General features: G+C 34.5%; 1 protein-coding gene across 1 annotated transcript in view; it reads right to left on the bottom strand.

The window, feature by feature from the left end:
• LOC129228439 (cubilin-like) overlaps positions 1-17,555 on the bottom strand; it is a 93,391-nt gene that overhangs the window by 60,375 nt on the left and 15,461 nt on the right. Inside the window, exons 2-4 of the mRNA XM_054863120.1 lie at positions 8,923-8,947; positions 2,908-3,174; positions 581-712 (exon numbers count right to left, since the gene is read on the bottom strand). Coding sequence (XP_054719095.1) covers positions 581-712; positions 2,908-3,174; positions 8,923-8,947 — 424 coding nt within the window. The remainder of the gene's footprint in view (positions 1-580; positions 713-2,907; positions 3,175-8,922; positions 8,948-17,555) is intronic.

Raw genomic sequence — 17,555 nt, 5'->3', positions numbered from 1 at the left:
GAAGCCGTGCGGGTGCCACTAGTTACTAATAATAAAGCTGAAAGTCTCTCTGTCCGGAGGATGTCTGGATGTCTGTAGGATGTCTGTAGGATATCTGTAGTATGTCTGTGACGCGCATAGCGCCTAGACCGTTCGGCCGATTTTCATGAAACTTGGCACAAAGTTAGTTTGTAGTATGGGGGTGTGCACCTCCAAGCGATTTTTCGAAAATTCGATGTGGTTCTTTTTCTATTCAAACTGTAAGAAAAAAAATATATCATAAGACGGACGAGTAAATTACGAAATGATCATAACGTGGAACCGTAACATGGGCACAAGCCGATTGGCGAGATACGAAATGATCATAACGTGGAACCGTAAGATGGGTACAAGCCAACTGGCGAGAAAATTCACCACACATTATTTGTAAATATACAAGCGAACCAAGAGACCTTTTGATTTTTCTATTACGGGCAAAGCCGTGCGTGTATCACTAGTTATCAATAAATTAGCGTAAAAGGAAGCCATGTGATGCACACATCAGCTCGTTTTTCAAACAGAACCTGTGTAACTGTACTATAAATATTTTCTGAATACGCACCTGGAACAGTTGTTGCTCCACAGGATCTTGGTATTTGCTTCAGCTGAATCATGAATCCTTTCCTCGTATTTTCTTTGTCACTTTTGAACCTCAAGGTCATAGTATACTGGCCGGAACGGTATTGAAGTTGTTCTGTGAAAAAACATTAAACACTTTTTCACCAATAAAAACCCAACAACAATTGCTTTCATAGACCATTCATCAGAATCTGCAATTTAAGCAAAATTTTAAAAATATATATAGCAGGGGTTCTCAACTCTCAAGCTCTACGCCCTGCTTTTGAACACTGACATGAGTACATGCCCCCCCCCCTCTACTATCATATATGGTTAATACAAGTATGAGGTAACTCTTTCCCACCATGTGTGGTATAAAAGCAGTGAAAAGCAAACTGAAGCTGATTAGAATAGCTGAAACTGAAGGGATCGTCCCTCCCTTGAGAGACTCTCCGTTGGTGAAATTTCAATATTTAAGTTCAAAACACGCAATTTTAGGCGATCTTTGATAATGTGCAGATAGTAGAAGAGAGGCTTGGAGATTTCCCCGGAAAATGATTCAGAATTGAAGGCCGTAACATTTGTGATGAATATTTGCAAGCCGGGATACGTAGTAAAGGCATGAAGAACAATTCAATCGCACCTTCCTTGAAAAATTTCTGGATCCACCCTTGCTGAAACTAGTTAATAAGAAAAATCCAAATAATTTCATACACCAAATTGAACATTACTACACAAAACTTTATTTTGGAACACATTATACATACAATTTTTGTGAAAAGAAATAAACACAATTTTTGTGAGGTAATTTAGGATTTAGGTGAGGTTGGCGAATACCATTAGTCATTTTCACAGCATTCATGAGAGGACTGACACTTTTATTTAATACGCGACCACAAAATTGAATAAATCATCGCGTGTTTTATTTTTATTTTATACCCTCACGTCTCCCTTGGAATTCTACTTCCCCCTAGGGAGGCACGTCTGATTGAGAAGCACTGGTTTAGAGTGAATGATCTCTTGTATTACACTGTCACCTCCACTTAGAATAGGGTCGAGTTCGACGAGATTTGACTGCAACCAATTGGATCCATAGCGTCTTCAATAATGAATCCAGATCGACTTTGGACAATGATGACATTACATCACGAAGGTTATGAACTCCCAAATAGTGCCTTTGCTTTTCAACGGCACACCGGACTCACAGTTGATGTGAGGTTATGAGTTGCTAACATACACGAAACACGGTCACCGCAAAAATTGATCCACAGCATCATGACAGTATAACGGTACTTTAGCGTCGTGCTTCAGCCACATATGTTAGCAAGTTTGGTGGGGATCCCCAGAGTCATTTTTGAATAAGACAATGGTCGGTCACACTCAGCAAGGGTCTCCGGGGGCTTTACCTTTCACATTATTAACTTCTCTGACCTGCCAGATGCCCTGTTTTGCTACAAATCGAGCATATCTGGGATCCTTTTAGACGGTAAATTTGACGGTCTATGAGTTCGAACGAATTGGTGGCGCGTTTACAGTAACTATGGTATGAGATGACGTACGAGACTGCTGTGCTTCAATTCTCGACTGTATCGCCCGTACCTTAACAGTAGAAGTGCCTTAACAACGTACTTAACCCTCCATTCAGTTGAGATTTTTCCAGCAATAAATGATCATTTTGATTTCCTTCTGTAGACCCTTTCTGATATGGATGTTGCCATCACGTGTGTAAAATTTCGTTTCATTCTGACTACTCCTTATACATGCGTCGGTGTTTGGTTATAAACTTAATCCTCTTATATATAATAGCCGGTAATCAAGTAACCCGCGTGTTTCAAAAACTAAACCCGCGTTACGGCATGACAATTTGATAATATGTTTTGTTAATGTTTAACATGCAGGGAAAGACTTTATTGTGACAAGGCTGAACTCGATCCGGTAACTTAACTGTTTTACTGGTAAGACTGTGTTATTTCAGGGGAATGAAGAAACGAAAAAATAGTCAAAAATGAACATTACCTACTGGAGTTTAAGGTTAATCCACTTAAGGTTACAATTTCAACTCTCAAAATATCAGCAAACAGGCAATGGCTTCGTTAAAATGTAGAAGCAATTTTCAACCGTCATACCTTGACGGGCGAAGTTGTCAATAAAATTAAGAAATTAATTTCAATGCTCAACCTAAGCAAACTAAACCTAGATTTAATAATTTCGGGCCTTTAATACTTGTCAAATAATACAGGTTTTCAAGGATTTCCTCCATTCGTGACATTAGTTTAAAAACCCTTTTTAAAGCTTTTTCCACCATTGACATGTTATTTCAAATAAACTCACTTTTAGTTCCAGAGGCTAAAGTTCCACAAAGCACTCCAAGTTGACCATCTCTCAGATCCAGGTAATCCGACAAACAGTGGTCGCTCTCTTCGAGATCGAAGTCGTTCAGGGTCATCTCCACCTTGCAGGTGTCGGGGGTCAGCCTCTGCACCACGTAGTCACACGTCCTGTAATTGTCGTAATCGGATGGGTAGTTGGGAGTGAATATCCAACCTTCTTGACCGCGAATGAGAGCATCGCATTCCGACATGACATCAAGTGGTCGTTCTGGAACGGTTTGCATTCATGAAAATCGAGAAAGGTTTGAGAAAGACACTGGGTTAGACAAAATCACCAGTACTTGACACTTCAACAAGCAGTTGAAGCTTCACTACAAGTTGAAACTTATAAAGGAAATGCTGAAAGGTAAGCATAACAAAATTAAACACCATTTGAGGCAGTGAGAAGCAAAGGGTTGTAAGTGGATATTTTGAAGTTTTGAGTAAAATGCATTTAAAGTTCTGGCCCTAGATAAACTTGAATTTTTTTTTTCTAAATCATGCTGTATGGCAGCACTTACCAGGGCTTCTATTAGTATAATCTCTTGAATCGAAACAGAGGAGAGATTCACTTACCATTTGTACTGGCTATCTCCAAATTTTTAATTTTGGCATTTACATCCTTTTGCTTCTCAATGCCTAAGGCATTTAGTTCTTTATGTCCTGCTTTTTTAATGAAAATTATAAACTTGTGTTTAAATGCTCTATGCTTACTTTCCCGCTTATTTAAGCGTCAGCTACAAAGAAAGAGTGAACTACTGGTGGTTATACCTTATTTGCAATTATAGTAACCCTGTTTGAAACTACGTAGAGCTCATTCTAATAGACATAAATCACAAAAACTTGGTATACACGTTATAGACTAAGAGGAAAATAAATTTACAATTAGGTAAAACCAGTTTAAATTTTTACCTTCAGGTGAGAAAGGGGTGCACGAAGAGTAAGAAAAAAATAAACAACAGTCTAGATGTAAAAGAAATTTTTTCCCATTATTTCCTAATGGGCTTATCATTTGCTTTAGTCATATGTTCATAGCTTGTTATAGTACGTTCAGCAGTATACCCGATTTCAGTATACCCCAGAACAGTTTCGGTATCAATTACAACAACTTGACGATTTGAATTGCAATTGATAAGGAAGCCAAGAAACCTGGGAGTAAGAAATATGAACTAGTGTTTTATTAATAGTAGAGATATGTGGAGCAAAGTGAAACATAGTAAGATGATTTAGCTCTTTCAAAATAAACAGATTGGAAATTTGTTTTGGAAATTACAGTACATAAAGAACAATCTATTTAATAATGAAACTTGCAATGAAACATAATTCTTTATTTTTAGCAGTAAATTTGTGCCATAAAAAAATAAAAAAAAGTGGAAAAATTTTCACTTTTTTTTTCAATGGGCAAAGTGATAAGTAAATTTTTTTTTCTGATGAAATATTTTCTATTTGATTGTAAAAAATATTTTTGATAAAACGAATGAGTAAATAAAAAGGATAAATGAATAAATGAAAACATAAAATAATGAATAAATAAATTAATTAATATATGAGGGAAAACAAATGAGCAAATAAAAGAGGGAATGTATAAGAAAATAAATGAAGGAATGAATAAGTAAGTGAATTATTAAATGTAGGAACGTAAATAAATTAATGAATACGTAAGTGATTTAGTAATTGATTGAATGAGCAAACGAAAGGAACTATTTCGTTTCGGCCCATCCGCATAGCCCCGCATGAACTTGATTAATTGTACAAAATATGTAAAACACAAATAATCTTAATATTAACTAAATTAATGCTAAACCGAATATTAGTAGGTCTCAATTAATATTTAAAATGTTAACAACAAGAACTTTGTCATTTTATAATAACAAAAATAATTCCTTATTTCAACAAAATATTACGATTTAAGTATTAAGTTTTGAAAATTGCTGTATCATCATATGCTTTGATCTTCAAAGGTAATTTTTTCCTGACTGGAATAGACTACATGTCTTACTACACAGTTAATTTATTAATAGATAGGTGGCACTAAAAGCTGAGCAAATACTTCTCCATTTCACTTTGCTCTGATATTTCACTTTGCCTCACATTCCCCTACATATCTCTTTTTCTCTAGGCCCCTATAACATAATACTAAGTTTATATAGAGTACAGTACGTTCATTAAAGCTTTTCTTAGGACTGAATAGAGAAACTTTATTTATACCCCACTCCCCAATATATAAGAAATAACAGTGTTAGATAATGAGGAAGAATAACACATTTGTATTTTACAGGCAATGAACAACTGACGCTAGTGCAGAAATAAAATGTGTGAAGAAAGAGTACGACCTGATAGAAATTACAGCGCTTTCCATATTATATTATACCAAGTTACGTACCTAGCATTAGTGACACCAGGGGCGGTAATTTATTGGGACACCCCCCCCCCCCCGTTAAAAATTCCAAATTTGTAGTCTTAGTTTTAAAAATGCATTTTAGCTTTATTTTTTTCATAGACTTGCAATTTTATTTTGGGTGTCAGCCCCCAGACGGGTGACACCCGGAGCGCCCCCTCCCCTCTCACGTAGTGACGCAACTGTTATACTTATGGCGAAAAATCGCCTGTGCTTACATTTATGCTGTTTAATACGAGCATTACTATCTGCGCAATATCTAGTCCTAGTGGACAACTTTTCTCGCACTGGCCGATATGGAATTCTGAAAAAAAATTTTTTTTTCGATCCACCCCAGTATATAATAATGCCATTTTTGAATTTTATACTCTTCTAGTTTCTTATATATATATATATATATATATATATATATATATATATATATATATATATATATATATATATATATATATATATATATATATATATATATATATATATATATATATTAGGGTGGTCCTTATTTTTGAAGTTGCAGATATTTTAAGCGACGCTCCCTCAATTTGTTCTATTATACAAATAAATGATCCCTGCAAAATTTTAAGTCAATCCATGAATATTTACACGTGCCCCTAGGGCCCCCTTTTTTGAGTTTCGAAGAAAAAATTGCGGATTTTCTCTTTTTTATGTAAAAATAATTCTAACGTTTTATATATAAAGTTATTTTGAACCTCTCAATAGGTGCTGCTATTTCCAGACTGACCATTCTCTCACCTTCATTCTGTAAAATTTAACATGTTACAGCGGGTACATGTACACCAATAGCCTTGGGTCAAGCGCACCGCTCTTCTGCGCTTGTTCGAACCAAGCAGCAGGGGAACGTTTCTTCCCACCAAGATGGACACAAGGGATTCTACAGGCCATTAATGAATGATCTTTGACAGCGACAAATTGCCTCCTCCAGGCTTTGGGGGTGTTGATTTACAAAATTCATTGTGTATGTAATAGGTGTGGAAAATAGAGTCGCAAGGTTTCAATGCTATAAATATAAGTAATTGCAATTATATTTTAATTCGCTGTTCTTTAGTTATAAACATACATAAATGCTTATAAAAAAATTTAACTTTTAAAATATAAATTTCGAAAAATTCTCGATTACTCCCTACATAAAAATATACTGTATTTTCCATAGCTAAAATATAAATTTCAAAAAAATATCCAGATCAGAACAATGTAGAAATCTATACTCCAAATTATTTTTCTTCTACTTCAGTATATAGTCCTTTATTATCATCAAATTCCGGCGATTCACAAAATTTAGAAACCGAAATGGATATCTATCCTAAACTGTTGAACTTTTGTTTTCTACAGCTCGTCTACCTCAATGCAAAAAAGCTTGACAACTATTGATATCTGCTCGCCTTTCATCACTATTAGACAAATGCCATATTAGGGATAAAGATGTTGTTCATTTATTTACAACCTATATAGATGCAATAAATTTGAATCCAAATGACCTAGTGATCGATGATACATTCCTTAAGAGAGCAAGAGAAAATCTTCGAGAGGTAAAATTAAATTTCATGAATTTAAATTTAGATTTTGTAGTTATTCACTGGAATACAAAACTACATTCAGATGCAACTGGAAAAAAATGCCGACAGGATTACCGTGATAGCTTCAGGTCCTAATATTGAACAACTACACCGAATTCCTTAGATATTTCTTCAGTTGCTTATGATATCTTATATGATAGCTCTTTATTACTAACTGTTCTAGCTTTAGTGTTTGATACAACAACTTGTAATACCAATGAATTGTGCATGCAATTTTTAGAGCAAAAACTGAACGGTAATATATTACATTAGGATTGCCATCATCATGCACTTGAAATTGTACTTTAGAGTGTGTCCTTAAAGAAGTTCTTGCCTTTCTTAGTTCTAGATCAGATATTCAATTATTTAAGCGCTTCAAAATTATGTGGAAAGATCTTCATCATTCAGAACTTATAACATTTCAATCAAGTACACATACCACTTAAAGTCTAAAAGACGAAGTTGATAACATATTATTTATTGTTCGTGCGTTAAAGCGGAATTGAGAAAGATTACAGATAATTCTCATAACGTAATAATATTTCGTAGTGAATTTCCATCTACAGTAACATGTTTTCGGCAACCTGGAGCTTATCCCTGAGCCACATAGGTGGCAAAAGGAATTTTTGTTTGAAAATTATTGAAAATATTTAGGAAACAATTTAAATTGACCTCACATGAAAAGAAAGCCTTTCATTGCTGTTTTACAATTAAATGCTGTATGAAGATATGGTTTTTCGCAGCAACCCAATCGAGGCTCCTTTGAATAATATAATGTCTTAAAAACTAGCAGCGTACAAAATGACGACAAACATGCAGCAGAAGCAGTGATTGGAAAACTTATAAATCACTTATGGTATTTAGGGGATAAACTAGTAGCTTTGTCCGTATTGGATGAAGGAATTAACTTTGAAGATAGGAAAACGCAAGTCCAAAAAATGCTTGTGATAAGGAATACGTGTTTGATGATTGTTTAACAAATTTCAGATAACTGTGGATGATTTGGAATACTTTCTTGGTAAAGATCTTCCTCTTCATAAAATCAATTACGAGTCAATAAAAGTGTTTGATAAGTTATAAATACTAAAAGAATTTTTTCTATTTGATCCTGATTTACGACAAAATGAAGGAAACTCTTTAAAGGGAAGAAAGATCGTTAAAATACTGAAAATTGTGAATGATACAACTGAAAGAGGAGCACAATATTAATCGAAGAATTTCGCAACTAATTTACCGAATATCAGTCACAAAAACAATTTATTTTACAGAACGTCCAAGACTATCGGAAAACCATACACACTATCAAGATACATTGAGAAAAGAGTACGATTAAGGAAAGTTTCTAAAGCATTATTTCATTCTTATTCAACGTAAAATCTTTAGATGATATAAAGTAATTATAAAGATTAATTTTAGCGCTACCTCACTGTAAAAATATTTTTCAAACCTAGGAGAAACGATGTATTGAGTCTGAAGTAAAATTTCGAAGATTTGTGAGAAAATTATCAAAAGTGTTAAAGTTCAACGGCCTAGGGGCACTTGTTATTATTGACCGATTGAGTTCAAATTTTGCACACGTTACTTTTTATTATAGTGTCACAAAACTAGAGGGCGTCACTTGTTGAATTCCGAAGTTTTTGTTTTCCCATATAAATAAGGACCACCCCAATAATATATATATATATATATATATATATATATATATATATATATATATATATATATATATATATATATATACATATATATATATATATATATATATATATATATATATATATATATATATATATATATATATATATATATATATATATATATATATATTGTTTTTTTTTTCTTTCAAAGTCAACAATGCAAAAAAAAAAATGAAGTGTTGCAAAGTTTCTCGACATGTCTCAAAGTTGCCCAGAAGGACTGTATCACATTTTTATTTAACTAGAAGATGCAGTACAAAAGATTACACTGAATAAGAAAGTATGAAGAAGTAATTACGTGTACATACCCGGCCTGCCATATGATCCAGATCCCTGCAAAAATACAAATATTACATCATTATTGTGCTTGAAAAAATAAGTAAATAAACGTACTGTCTGCACACAGTTGTTATGAAATTGCAAAACGTCCAGTAAAGACGAGTCATCTGAATGAGGGGGGGGGGGAGTAAAAATTTAGTGAACGTGTTTTGCTCATTTTAATGTGACTCTGATTAATTTAGAGGCTAACACACATCCGAAAAAGGTGGCACACTGAAAACTAACATATGCGTCAACTTCTGCCAATAACCGGATGTTGTTCTTTCTATCTCATCGGTATCAGACAGTATCTATATGTCAGTGAGGAAGTAAGTATTGTGTATTTATTTCCTCAAGTGCGTAAGTATACTGTAAGTTATTAAGTACTTGTGCACTAGAAAATGGAAAACGAGTTAATTTGTTCAAGTCAATGATTCACCACCTAATGGGCGACTACTTCATTTAATAAATGTGCTGCTACCTTAGAGCAGACAGTCAACAGAGATAATATAGAACTGATTCTGAGTCGCCAACATGAAACAAATTTTAAGTTACCGTTACATGACCCTCCATAGCGAAACAGAACATTCAATAGAGTTGCTTCCTAATCATCAACCCAAAACAAGTTTTTACTTGACTGTCACATGGCATTCCGTAGCGCCATAGATAATTCAGTAAGGATAGCAGTCGCCAACATGAAACAAGCTTTTGTTTGATTGTCACATGACATTCCGTAGCGCAACAGATGGCTTAAAGTTACTTCCTAGTCGCCAATACAAAATACGTTTTGCTTCATTGTCTAGTGACATTCCGTAACGCGACAAATAATCCAAAGAGAAAGCATCGAGTTGCTTCCCAGTCACCTACACAAAACGGGCTTTGCTTGATTGTCACGAGACATTCCGTACGTCGCCAAATTTTAATTGAGCTGGAATGCTATTTATCGCTTTTTAACAAGGATATATTTTGTATCATAAGAGTTTACATAATTAAAGCAATTATAACCATTGATAGCCAATGAGTTATCGCTGGGAAATGCGCAGACCTGCCACGTGACAATGACGAAAGTGACAGGTCTTCGTGGAGCTTTCTCACAATTCCAAAAGGGATTCACTCTCTGCACTAGAACACTTCCTCTGAGTCCCCAAGCCACGATCTACGGGAAAGTATCAGGATTTCGTGATACAAAGCATGCAAGTGTTCTTGTTTACTCCTATACAAAATGGTTTTTTTCTTAGTAACAGAGAACTTCTACTATGCTTGAAATTTTATGGTATTGAATAATATGAGGTAAAATTTCGAGACAGCAATTACGAGTTTGAGTTTGAACTTATTGTAATTAAAAAAAGTGTTCAGCAAAAACCATGGGCTTTCATACTGTTTTTAATTAATAATAAAATATGCAGGGGTACCCAACCTTCCTAAGAGCAAATGCGCACCCCCCTAAATATCGCGAAGACCACCCTCAAGACAGGAGCCCCCTCAGAAAAAGAGAAAGTTACCCCTTAAACCCTCCCCCACCCTAAAAATTTTAATGGCACATTCTGAGCCATGAGTGGGCACTCCTGAAATATGTTAAAAATTTTCTTCTATCCTTCACCTTGGAAAATTTCTGCAATCCTTATGCTTTCGATGGGAGATGTATTTAGTGTTTCTAGTACGTTTTATAGTAAAAAGTAAAACATGAATTTCAAAAATAAGCTCACTTAAATCTATTTTTTAAAACTTAAATGCTGCAAATCGGTCATGACCTTTTCATCATTTGCCTTCAAACTTCATTGCTGCCTCAAAATGTTTTGTTTCTTTTAGTTCAGAAACAAACCTCATAGCTTTCATTCAAAATCTTCTCGCCAATTAAATCCACGCATGCAAAAACATTAAAAGCAACCCATCCAAACGTCTTGCTGTTGTTACGCTAGCACAGCTCCTAAGATACCCTAACGACATAATAAATTAATTATTCTCGGACCTTGTCCCTTCCGCTCATCAGTGCTGGCGGTTGCCATTCCACTTTCGCCCATTGTCCGCAGCAGCCTTGGTCCTTTCTTTGAATTCATAAGGCATGAAACAACACAACTTCTCGGCAGACGTTCCATAAGAATATATGGTTGGAATGTTTTCAGGTTGAAGAAAGGTCAGTTCCATGTTCCAGACTCTATTCTAGGCACGTGAATGGACGGTGCTGAGATGTTCGCGATGACCTTGCGTAAGAAATTGGTACATTGTTGTTTAAAATTAAGTTCATTCAATGGAATGACGTTTATTACTTTGAGTGCGTTATTTTTCGAATTATTACTTTTGCTTTTTTTTTAAGAATATTTCTTTCCTTAAACAGAATTATATTTTTAGGGAAAAAAATCTTACTTAAGTAATAGGGGAGAGTAGTAAACTGGTTTAATTAATAGGTGAAAATAACTATATATATATATATATATATATATATATATATATATATATATATATATATATATATATATATATATACTATAGTCTACCTTTTGTATATGAAGCTGACCAGCTTCATATACAAAAGAAGACAAAGTACGTAACTCCTTGTGTTCGACTGAACACAGAAGAAAGATTAACAGCATAAACAAGAAGAAATGACACCCTTTACGCCGGTCGGAATTGAACCCACGACCTTCCTTACTACGCTCTGGCAGCTGTTAGGGAGAGTGCTTTCCACCTATCTGCTATTTAGGCCCCATTTAATTAATAGCTAAAAGTGAAACATGTATTAATATTAAATATGAAAAAAAAATCATTCATCCCCTAAATACTTTTTATTGACGTGTGTCGATTGGGGACACTTCCGGAATAGGTTTATAAGCACATTTTTCTAGTTAGTAGAAAAAGCAATGTCCTTGGGTCATTAGCAGTAATGTTCCCATCAATGTTTCTGAGGGTATACTCCCAGTAATCCATTACGCTCAATTTGTGTATGTGGTCATATACATAGCATGTCACAATATGAAAATTTACATGAAGCTTGAGGGTATACGCTATATGTCTAAAAAATGTTTGAGAGTATACGGCGTATATGGAGTTATACCCTATGGGAACACCACTGGTCATTAGTGTTCTTTTTGTATGTTATTTGGAATATATGAAAAATTGGGAAGATAAATTGAAATTTATGCAAACTTATAACTTTTATGGAAACACCACTGGTCATTAGTATTCTTTTTGTATGTTATTTGGAATATATGAAAAATTGGGAAGATAAATTGAAATGTATGCAAACGTATAACTTTTAGACGGTAACTTAACTGATTTACTGATAAGAATTTTATTTCAGGAGAATAAAGAACCAAAAAAGTGGTCAACAATGAACGCTATCTACTGGAGTTTAGGGTGAATCCACTGGAGTTAGGGTTGGAATTTTAACTATCAAAATATCATCAAACAAGAAATTGCTTTGTTTAAATGCAGAAGCAATTTTCACCCGTCATACCTTGACGGGAGATATTATAGTTAAGAAGAATTCCAGAGAGAGAGTTCCCTATTTTTGCTTTTGCTTATGCATAAGATCTTTGGGGAAATCCAATGAAGAATGACTGCAATTCTCTTGATGATTTTTTACAGCACTTAGAAATAACATACTGGTTTTCCATCCAAAAACTCAAGTAAATACGCAAATAATGCAGACTTTTCACTGTTGCGAAAAATTTTTTAGCTTCCAGTTTGGAGATTAAATGAGCGTGTTTATTAAGTGCATCGGCTGGTTCGGCTACGGTCGTCCAAAGCTCCCAATGGGAACGAAAAAGTCACTGGATAGCTTTGCGAGTTAGGAATTGTAAGGCGAGGAGAGATGCTTGATTCTTACTTGCAATTCTCTCATAGCTTTGGCCATGGTTGCAAACGCTTCTGGAGCTTTCTTGGTCAATCAGGAAGGTTCTAATAAATTACATTAAACCTACTTGATTTTTCTAGAATGTTTCCGAGACATGACTGGTTTTAACAAGGGAGATTTCCCAATGCTTCAGAAAGTTTCAAGGAAAATTTCAGAAAGGTTACTGACTTTTAGTGGAAACCGTTCCTGGATTTTGCAAGATATGTTACTGGCAGGTATGGTGCACCGCAACGAAACTTTTTTTGTGTGTGTTAGGAATTCCACGTAACATCACTGTCAATTGCTCATTTCTTCATGGCAGTCGCTCCAGGGGGCGAGCCTGGGGGTGGCGAGTGAAACGAGCAGGGTGGAGCCCCGTAGTGTTTATGATCCTACAAAGCGGTGAAAGATCTTGATATTGCGAAAATATAGTAATAACAGAGCTTTTACCCAATACATGTGCAATAGGAATAATGATATGTGAGCATTAAATTATGCTTTTGATTAAAACCTGCACTCAAATTCAATAAATTTAGAATCTCTATTGTCTGTTTTCAAAAGGGATAGCTCTAGTCTTGCAACGACTCTCAGTGGACGTTGGAATAGAGTAATCTCAATCGAATGGGCTGATACTGAAAAGTACCACATAAAGTGCAAAATGTTAAAAGTTATTTTAATGGGGCCGCAAACGCTTGCATTTTCAACAGAAAAATATTCGACCAAAGGTTGATGCATAACTCGATTTAACAATACGCGATTTAACGATTTCCTCGATGTAATGATGCATTTCACTGGCTCGGATTTGACTGGATTGAATATCTGTGTTCCTCGATTTAACGATATCTTTGATTTAAAAATAACTTTTTCCAGTCCCTTGAAAAACCATTAAATTGGGGTTATACTGCTATTTCATTGTGGAAAAAAACAATCACACTGTTTTTTTGGGGAGGGGGGAATTGAGAGGAAATTTATCCGCATCATTTTTATCAATAATAAAATAACATAAAAGGAGATAGGAACGAAGCCAAGGAAGAAGAAAGAGGGAGGTTCCAGTCTCTGATCCCTTATTTTATGCCACCAAAGGTAGCACATAGGCGCGTTTTTAAATCCTTGATTTCGATGGGAAAAGTTCCAAAAACATATCTCTTCCCCTATCACCAATCTTCATCAAAGATTGCCTACAATTAAGTACAGCGTCCTCACCCCAAGCCCTCAAGAAATGCCCCCATTCCACCATTAAAGATCACTAAAACTTCGTCTTTAAGACTTCAATTTGGAAAAATTCCGAAGGTCACCGAACTTCACTTTCACTAACATTACCGAAGATTGTCGAAAACCTTTGTTTTAGAAGGTAACTTCCCACCTCCCTTCCCAACATCCCATCTCACCAACATCATGAAAGATCGTCTTAAATTTTGTTTTCAAGACTTTCAATTTCGAAATGTTTAAGAGATAGAGCTCCCGAAATTTTCTCTCCCATTAAAAATCAACGAAAATTAAGGTTTTGGAGCTTCAATTACAAGAAATTACTGATCCACTTAACGTTACCAAAGATGACCTGCAGTAGGTTTTTTTGAATTAAGATTTCAATTTCAAAAAAGTTTCTGGGGGGGGGGGGAGCACCAAATCTCTCTTACCCTAAACATCACCAAAGATCGTCTAAAACTAGTTTTACAGCTAGAATATCTCGGAGAAACCCCCGCATTCCCTCTCTCTAACATAATCACAGATAATTTACAATTGCGATTTTAAACATTCACTTTTCAAAAATAGTCGTTGCCAAGGATCATTTAGAAACCGTTTTTAAGACGAATAATTAGATAAATTTACTGGGATGGGCGCTAGAATCTCTCTGACTCTTAATATCACCAACGATCATCTAAAACAGCGTATTTAGGGCTTCAATTTCCACAAAGTTTCGCAAGTGAGCCTCCCGAACTCCCCCCCCCCCCTCCGCCCTCTGTTAAAGACATAGCAGTTTGTATTTTTGAAATTTCAATTTGGAAAAATGGTTGTGGCTGCGTCCCCGAACCTCTTCTCCCCCAAACATTAATAAACGTCGTCTAGTTAGCATTTTAAATACTATACAAATTAGAACATTTTCCGGGGATCGCCATCCTACTTTCTTCTTCCCATAACATCACAAAAGTTCACCTAAAACTAGAGCTACAAGTCTGAGGGCCTATTGTAATTACGATCCGGTTCATATCGTTGATTTTCTCTCTCTCTCTCTCTCCTTCTCTCTACATTATTTAGGATAGGTTTGAAATAATCAAAGGGTCGCCAACTTCATAGTTCGACCCCTCCCCCTTTTTTTTGACCCCACAGTCACAATTGCCCTGTACTCGAGCGTTTAGGGACTAGGAACAAATTGATGAAACCAGAAACGTTTTTTAATCAGCCTTCATCGTAAATAGCTGAGAAAAAGCTGTAAGTTTCAGCCATTAGTTTACTTAAACAACTTTATACGTATTCGTAAAAGTATCACTTCCTATTGAGTAAGATATAAGCAACTCTTTCAAAAATATCATCCTCTCTGCTTGTCCGAATTCCAATCATGTTCGCTTCAAATTCTTTAATTATTTTCCTAACTCTTTGAAGGAATTGTTAGGGAACACGCCTCGTCCGAAATCGTTCCCTTTCCTTTAGGAGATTGGTCTTATGTCTTTAATTTAGTGCCCGTCCTTATCTCCTTGTTTTTGTTTAGTCGTTGTTTTGTTTTATATGTTTTACATTACTCTAAATTATTTCTCAGTTTTTCCTTTGGTTTTTATTTCAAAACGTAAAACTTCATTATGTGTTATTTTGGCAATGTTTTTCAAGATTCTAGAAGTTCTGTGTCCTCTGCTTTCTTAACCTTTTCACTCTTCGGGCACTTTTTCTATTAGACATTCATTTGGCACCGCCTAACCTAACAAGGCTCTTGCGCCAAAAAAAAAAAAATATCAATTTTGTTCGCATGTTTTTGGAACGTGCAAAGTTTTACTTTTAGGCTTACCAAATTTTCCGAAAACTTGACAGCACATACAAGAGAATCATTATACTAAAATTTGAAATAGAAATTTTAAAATTTTGATGAAATGTGAATATTTAAAGCATTTAATTTTTCACTGCACATGCGCGAAAGATATCAAACTATAATTTTCAAAATCTCTTTGGCAATAGATTTGGCAACTTATAAAAAATTCTGGATGAATATCTTAAAAACTTAAAAAGATATCGGTGACTTAATAGACGCATTTCAAATATTCTCGGATACGAGAAGAATTGTTAGGGATCATTCTCATAACAGAAACACTCCCCTGTAATCGCGCAGCTTGATTCGTGATAAAAACAGATTAATTGTTAACGATCCCTTACAAATCATCAGTTATCCAAGAATAATTGAAATTCGGCTCATTAAGTTAACGATATCTTTTTAAGTTTTTACGATATTCAACTGGAATCTTTTTATATGTTTCCAAATCTATTGCGCAAGAAATTTTGAATTTCTTTAAATGGTTATATTTCATCAAATTTTCTAAATTTTTACTTCAAGTTTAACCACAATGATTCTCTTGGATGCTGTCAAGTTTTATAAAGGTTTGGTAAGCCACAACGGGGAAAACTCTGCGTGTTATGAGCTAAAAACATGCGAACAAAATTGACATTCTTGAAAGAAATGTTATGTTTTCGTAAATAGAAAAGATTTTTTCCCTAAAATGTATAAAATTGCTGCACATATCGAGTAGACTTACTGCTGACAGTTACAGCTTATTCCCAGCATTCCAGCTATCAATGATGAAGGATGATGCAAGAACGTTTCTGATTTCTTTAATTTGTTGCTGGTCTAATAATTACATGAGTGATCTAATTTTTATTGAAACACTTCAGCTGAAGCATACCTTTTATGTGACAATTAATTATTCTCTTATTTTTTGGGAAATTGTTTAAAATGTGAATTTTTGCAAGTGATGCACTTTTTTTTTGTCCGTCACTGTTTATAGAGATTTTAAAGTTTTTCGTTTAGCGTGCATAAAGTAATACACGCATAAGTCGTTAGTTTATATTAACCGCCAATCTACTTTAAGTATTGCAAGTTAGCATGTAAAATTTTTAAAAAAATGCACAAATGTAAATGAAAAGCTTTTAATTTGATAACTTGACTTGAATCAAAGAAAACTTCGAAAACCATTATTATTTGAAAACATTCAAATGCCAAAAGTCCACAAATCTATGCTTGCTATATTCAGCCTTGAAATTAGTTCTTTAACTTGAAAAAAAAATTAACTTCATAATTTCTATTATTTATTTATTTATTTTGGCAACAATTAAATAGCGGAATCGGCAGTCAGTAGGACAGAGAAAGTAGCTTAAGAAATAGTCTTTGAAAAAGTATGCAGATTCTGAACCCATTCTTAAACTTTAGTTACAAGAAATAGAAGAAAGTTGCTCATTCAAATCGGAATTCCATCTCTCGTAGACATACCATAAAACAAAGTTAGAGATTAATTGATTCAATCAAAATGAAGTGAATTCATAGCGCAAATAATTTTATAGTGAAAAAAATCCTTTGTTGACATGTTTTCTTTTTTTCCATTCAAAATTTTCAGTTTGATTTTATTTATTTACTAGCAAAAATACCCGGCGTTGCCTGGATTAGCAATAATTATGAGAAACAATCGTTACTTGCATTTGTTTTCTGTTTTAAGTGAAAGAACTTAAAACGCACCTTTTTGACGTGATTTAAAATCTAGCTTCTCTCTTACTCATAAAACTAAAGTAGCAGTAAGTAAAAAGAGCAAAATAGTA

Source organism: Uloborus diversus, chromosome 8 (genome assembly GCF_026930045.1).
Source record: "Uloborus diversus isolate 005 chromosome 8, Udiv.v.3.1, whole genome shotgun sequence".
NCBI classification, from domain to species: Eukaryota; Metazoa; Arthropoda; class Arachnida; order Araneae; family Uloboridae; genus Uloborus; species Uloborus diversus.
This window is presented reverse-complemented; position numbering and strand designations above follow the sequence as displayed.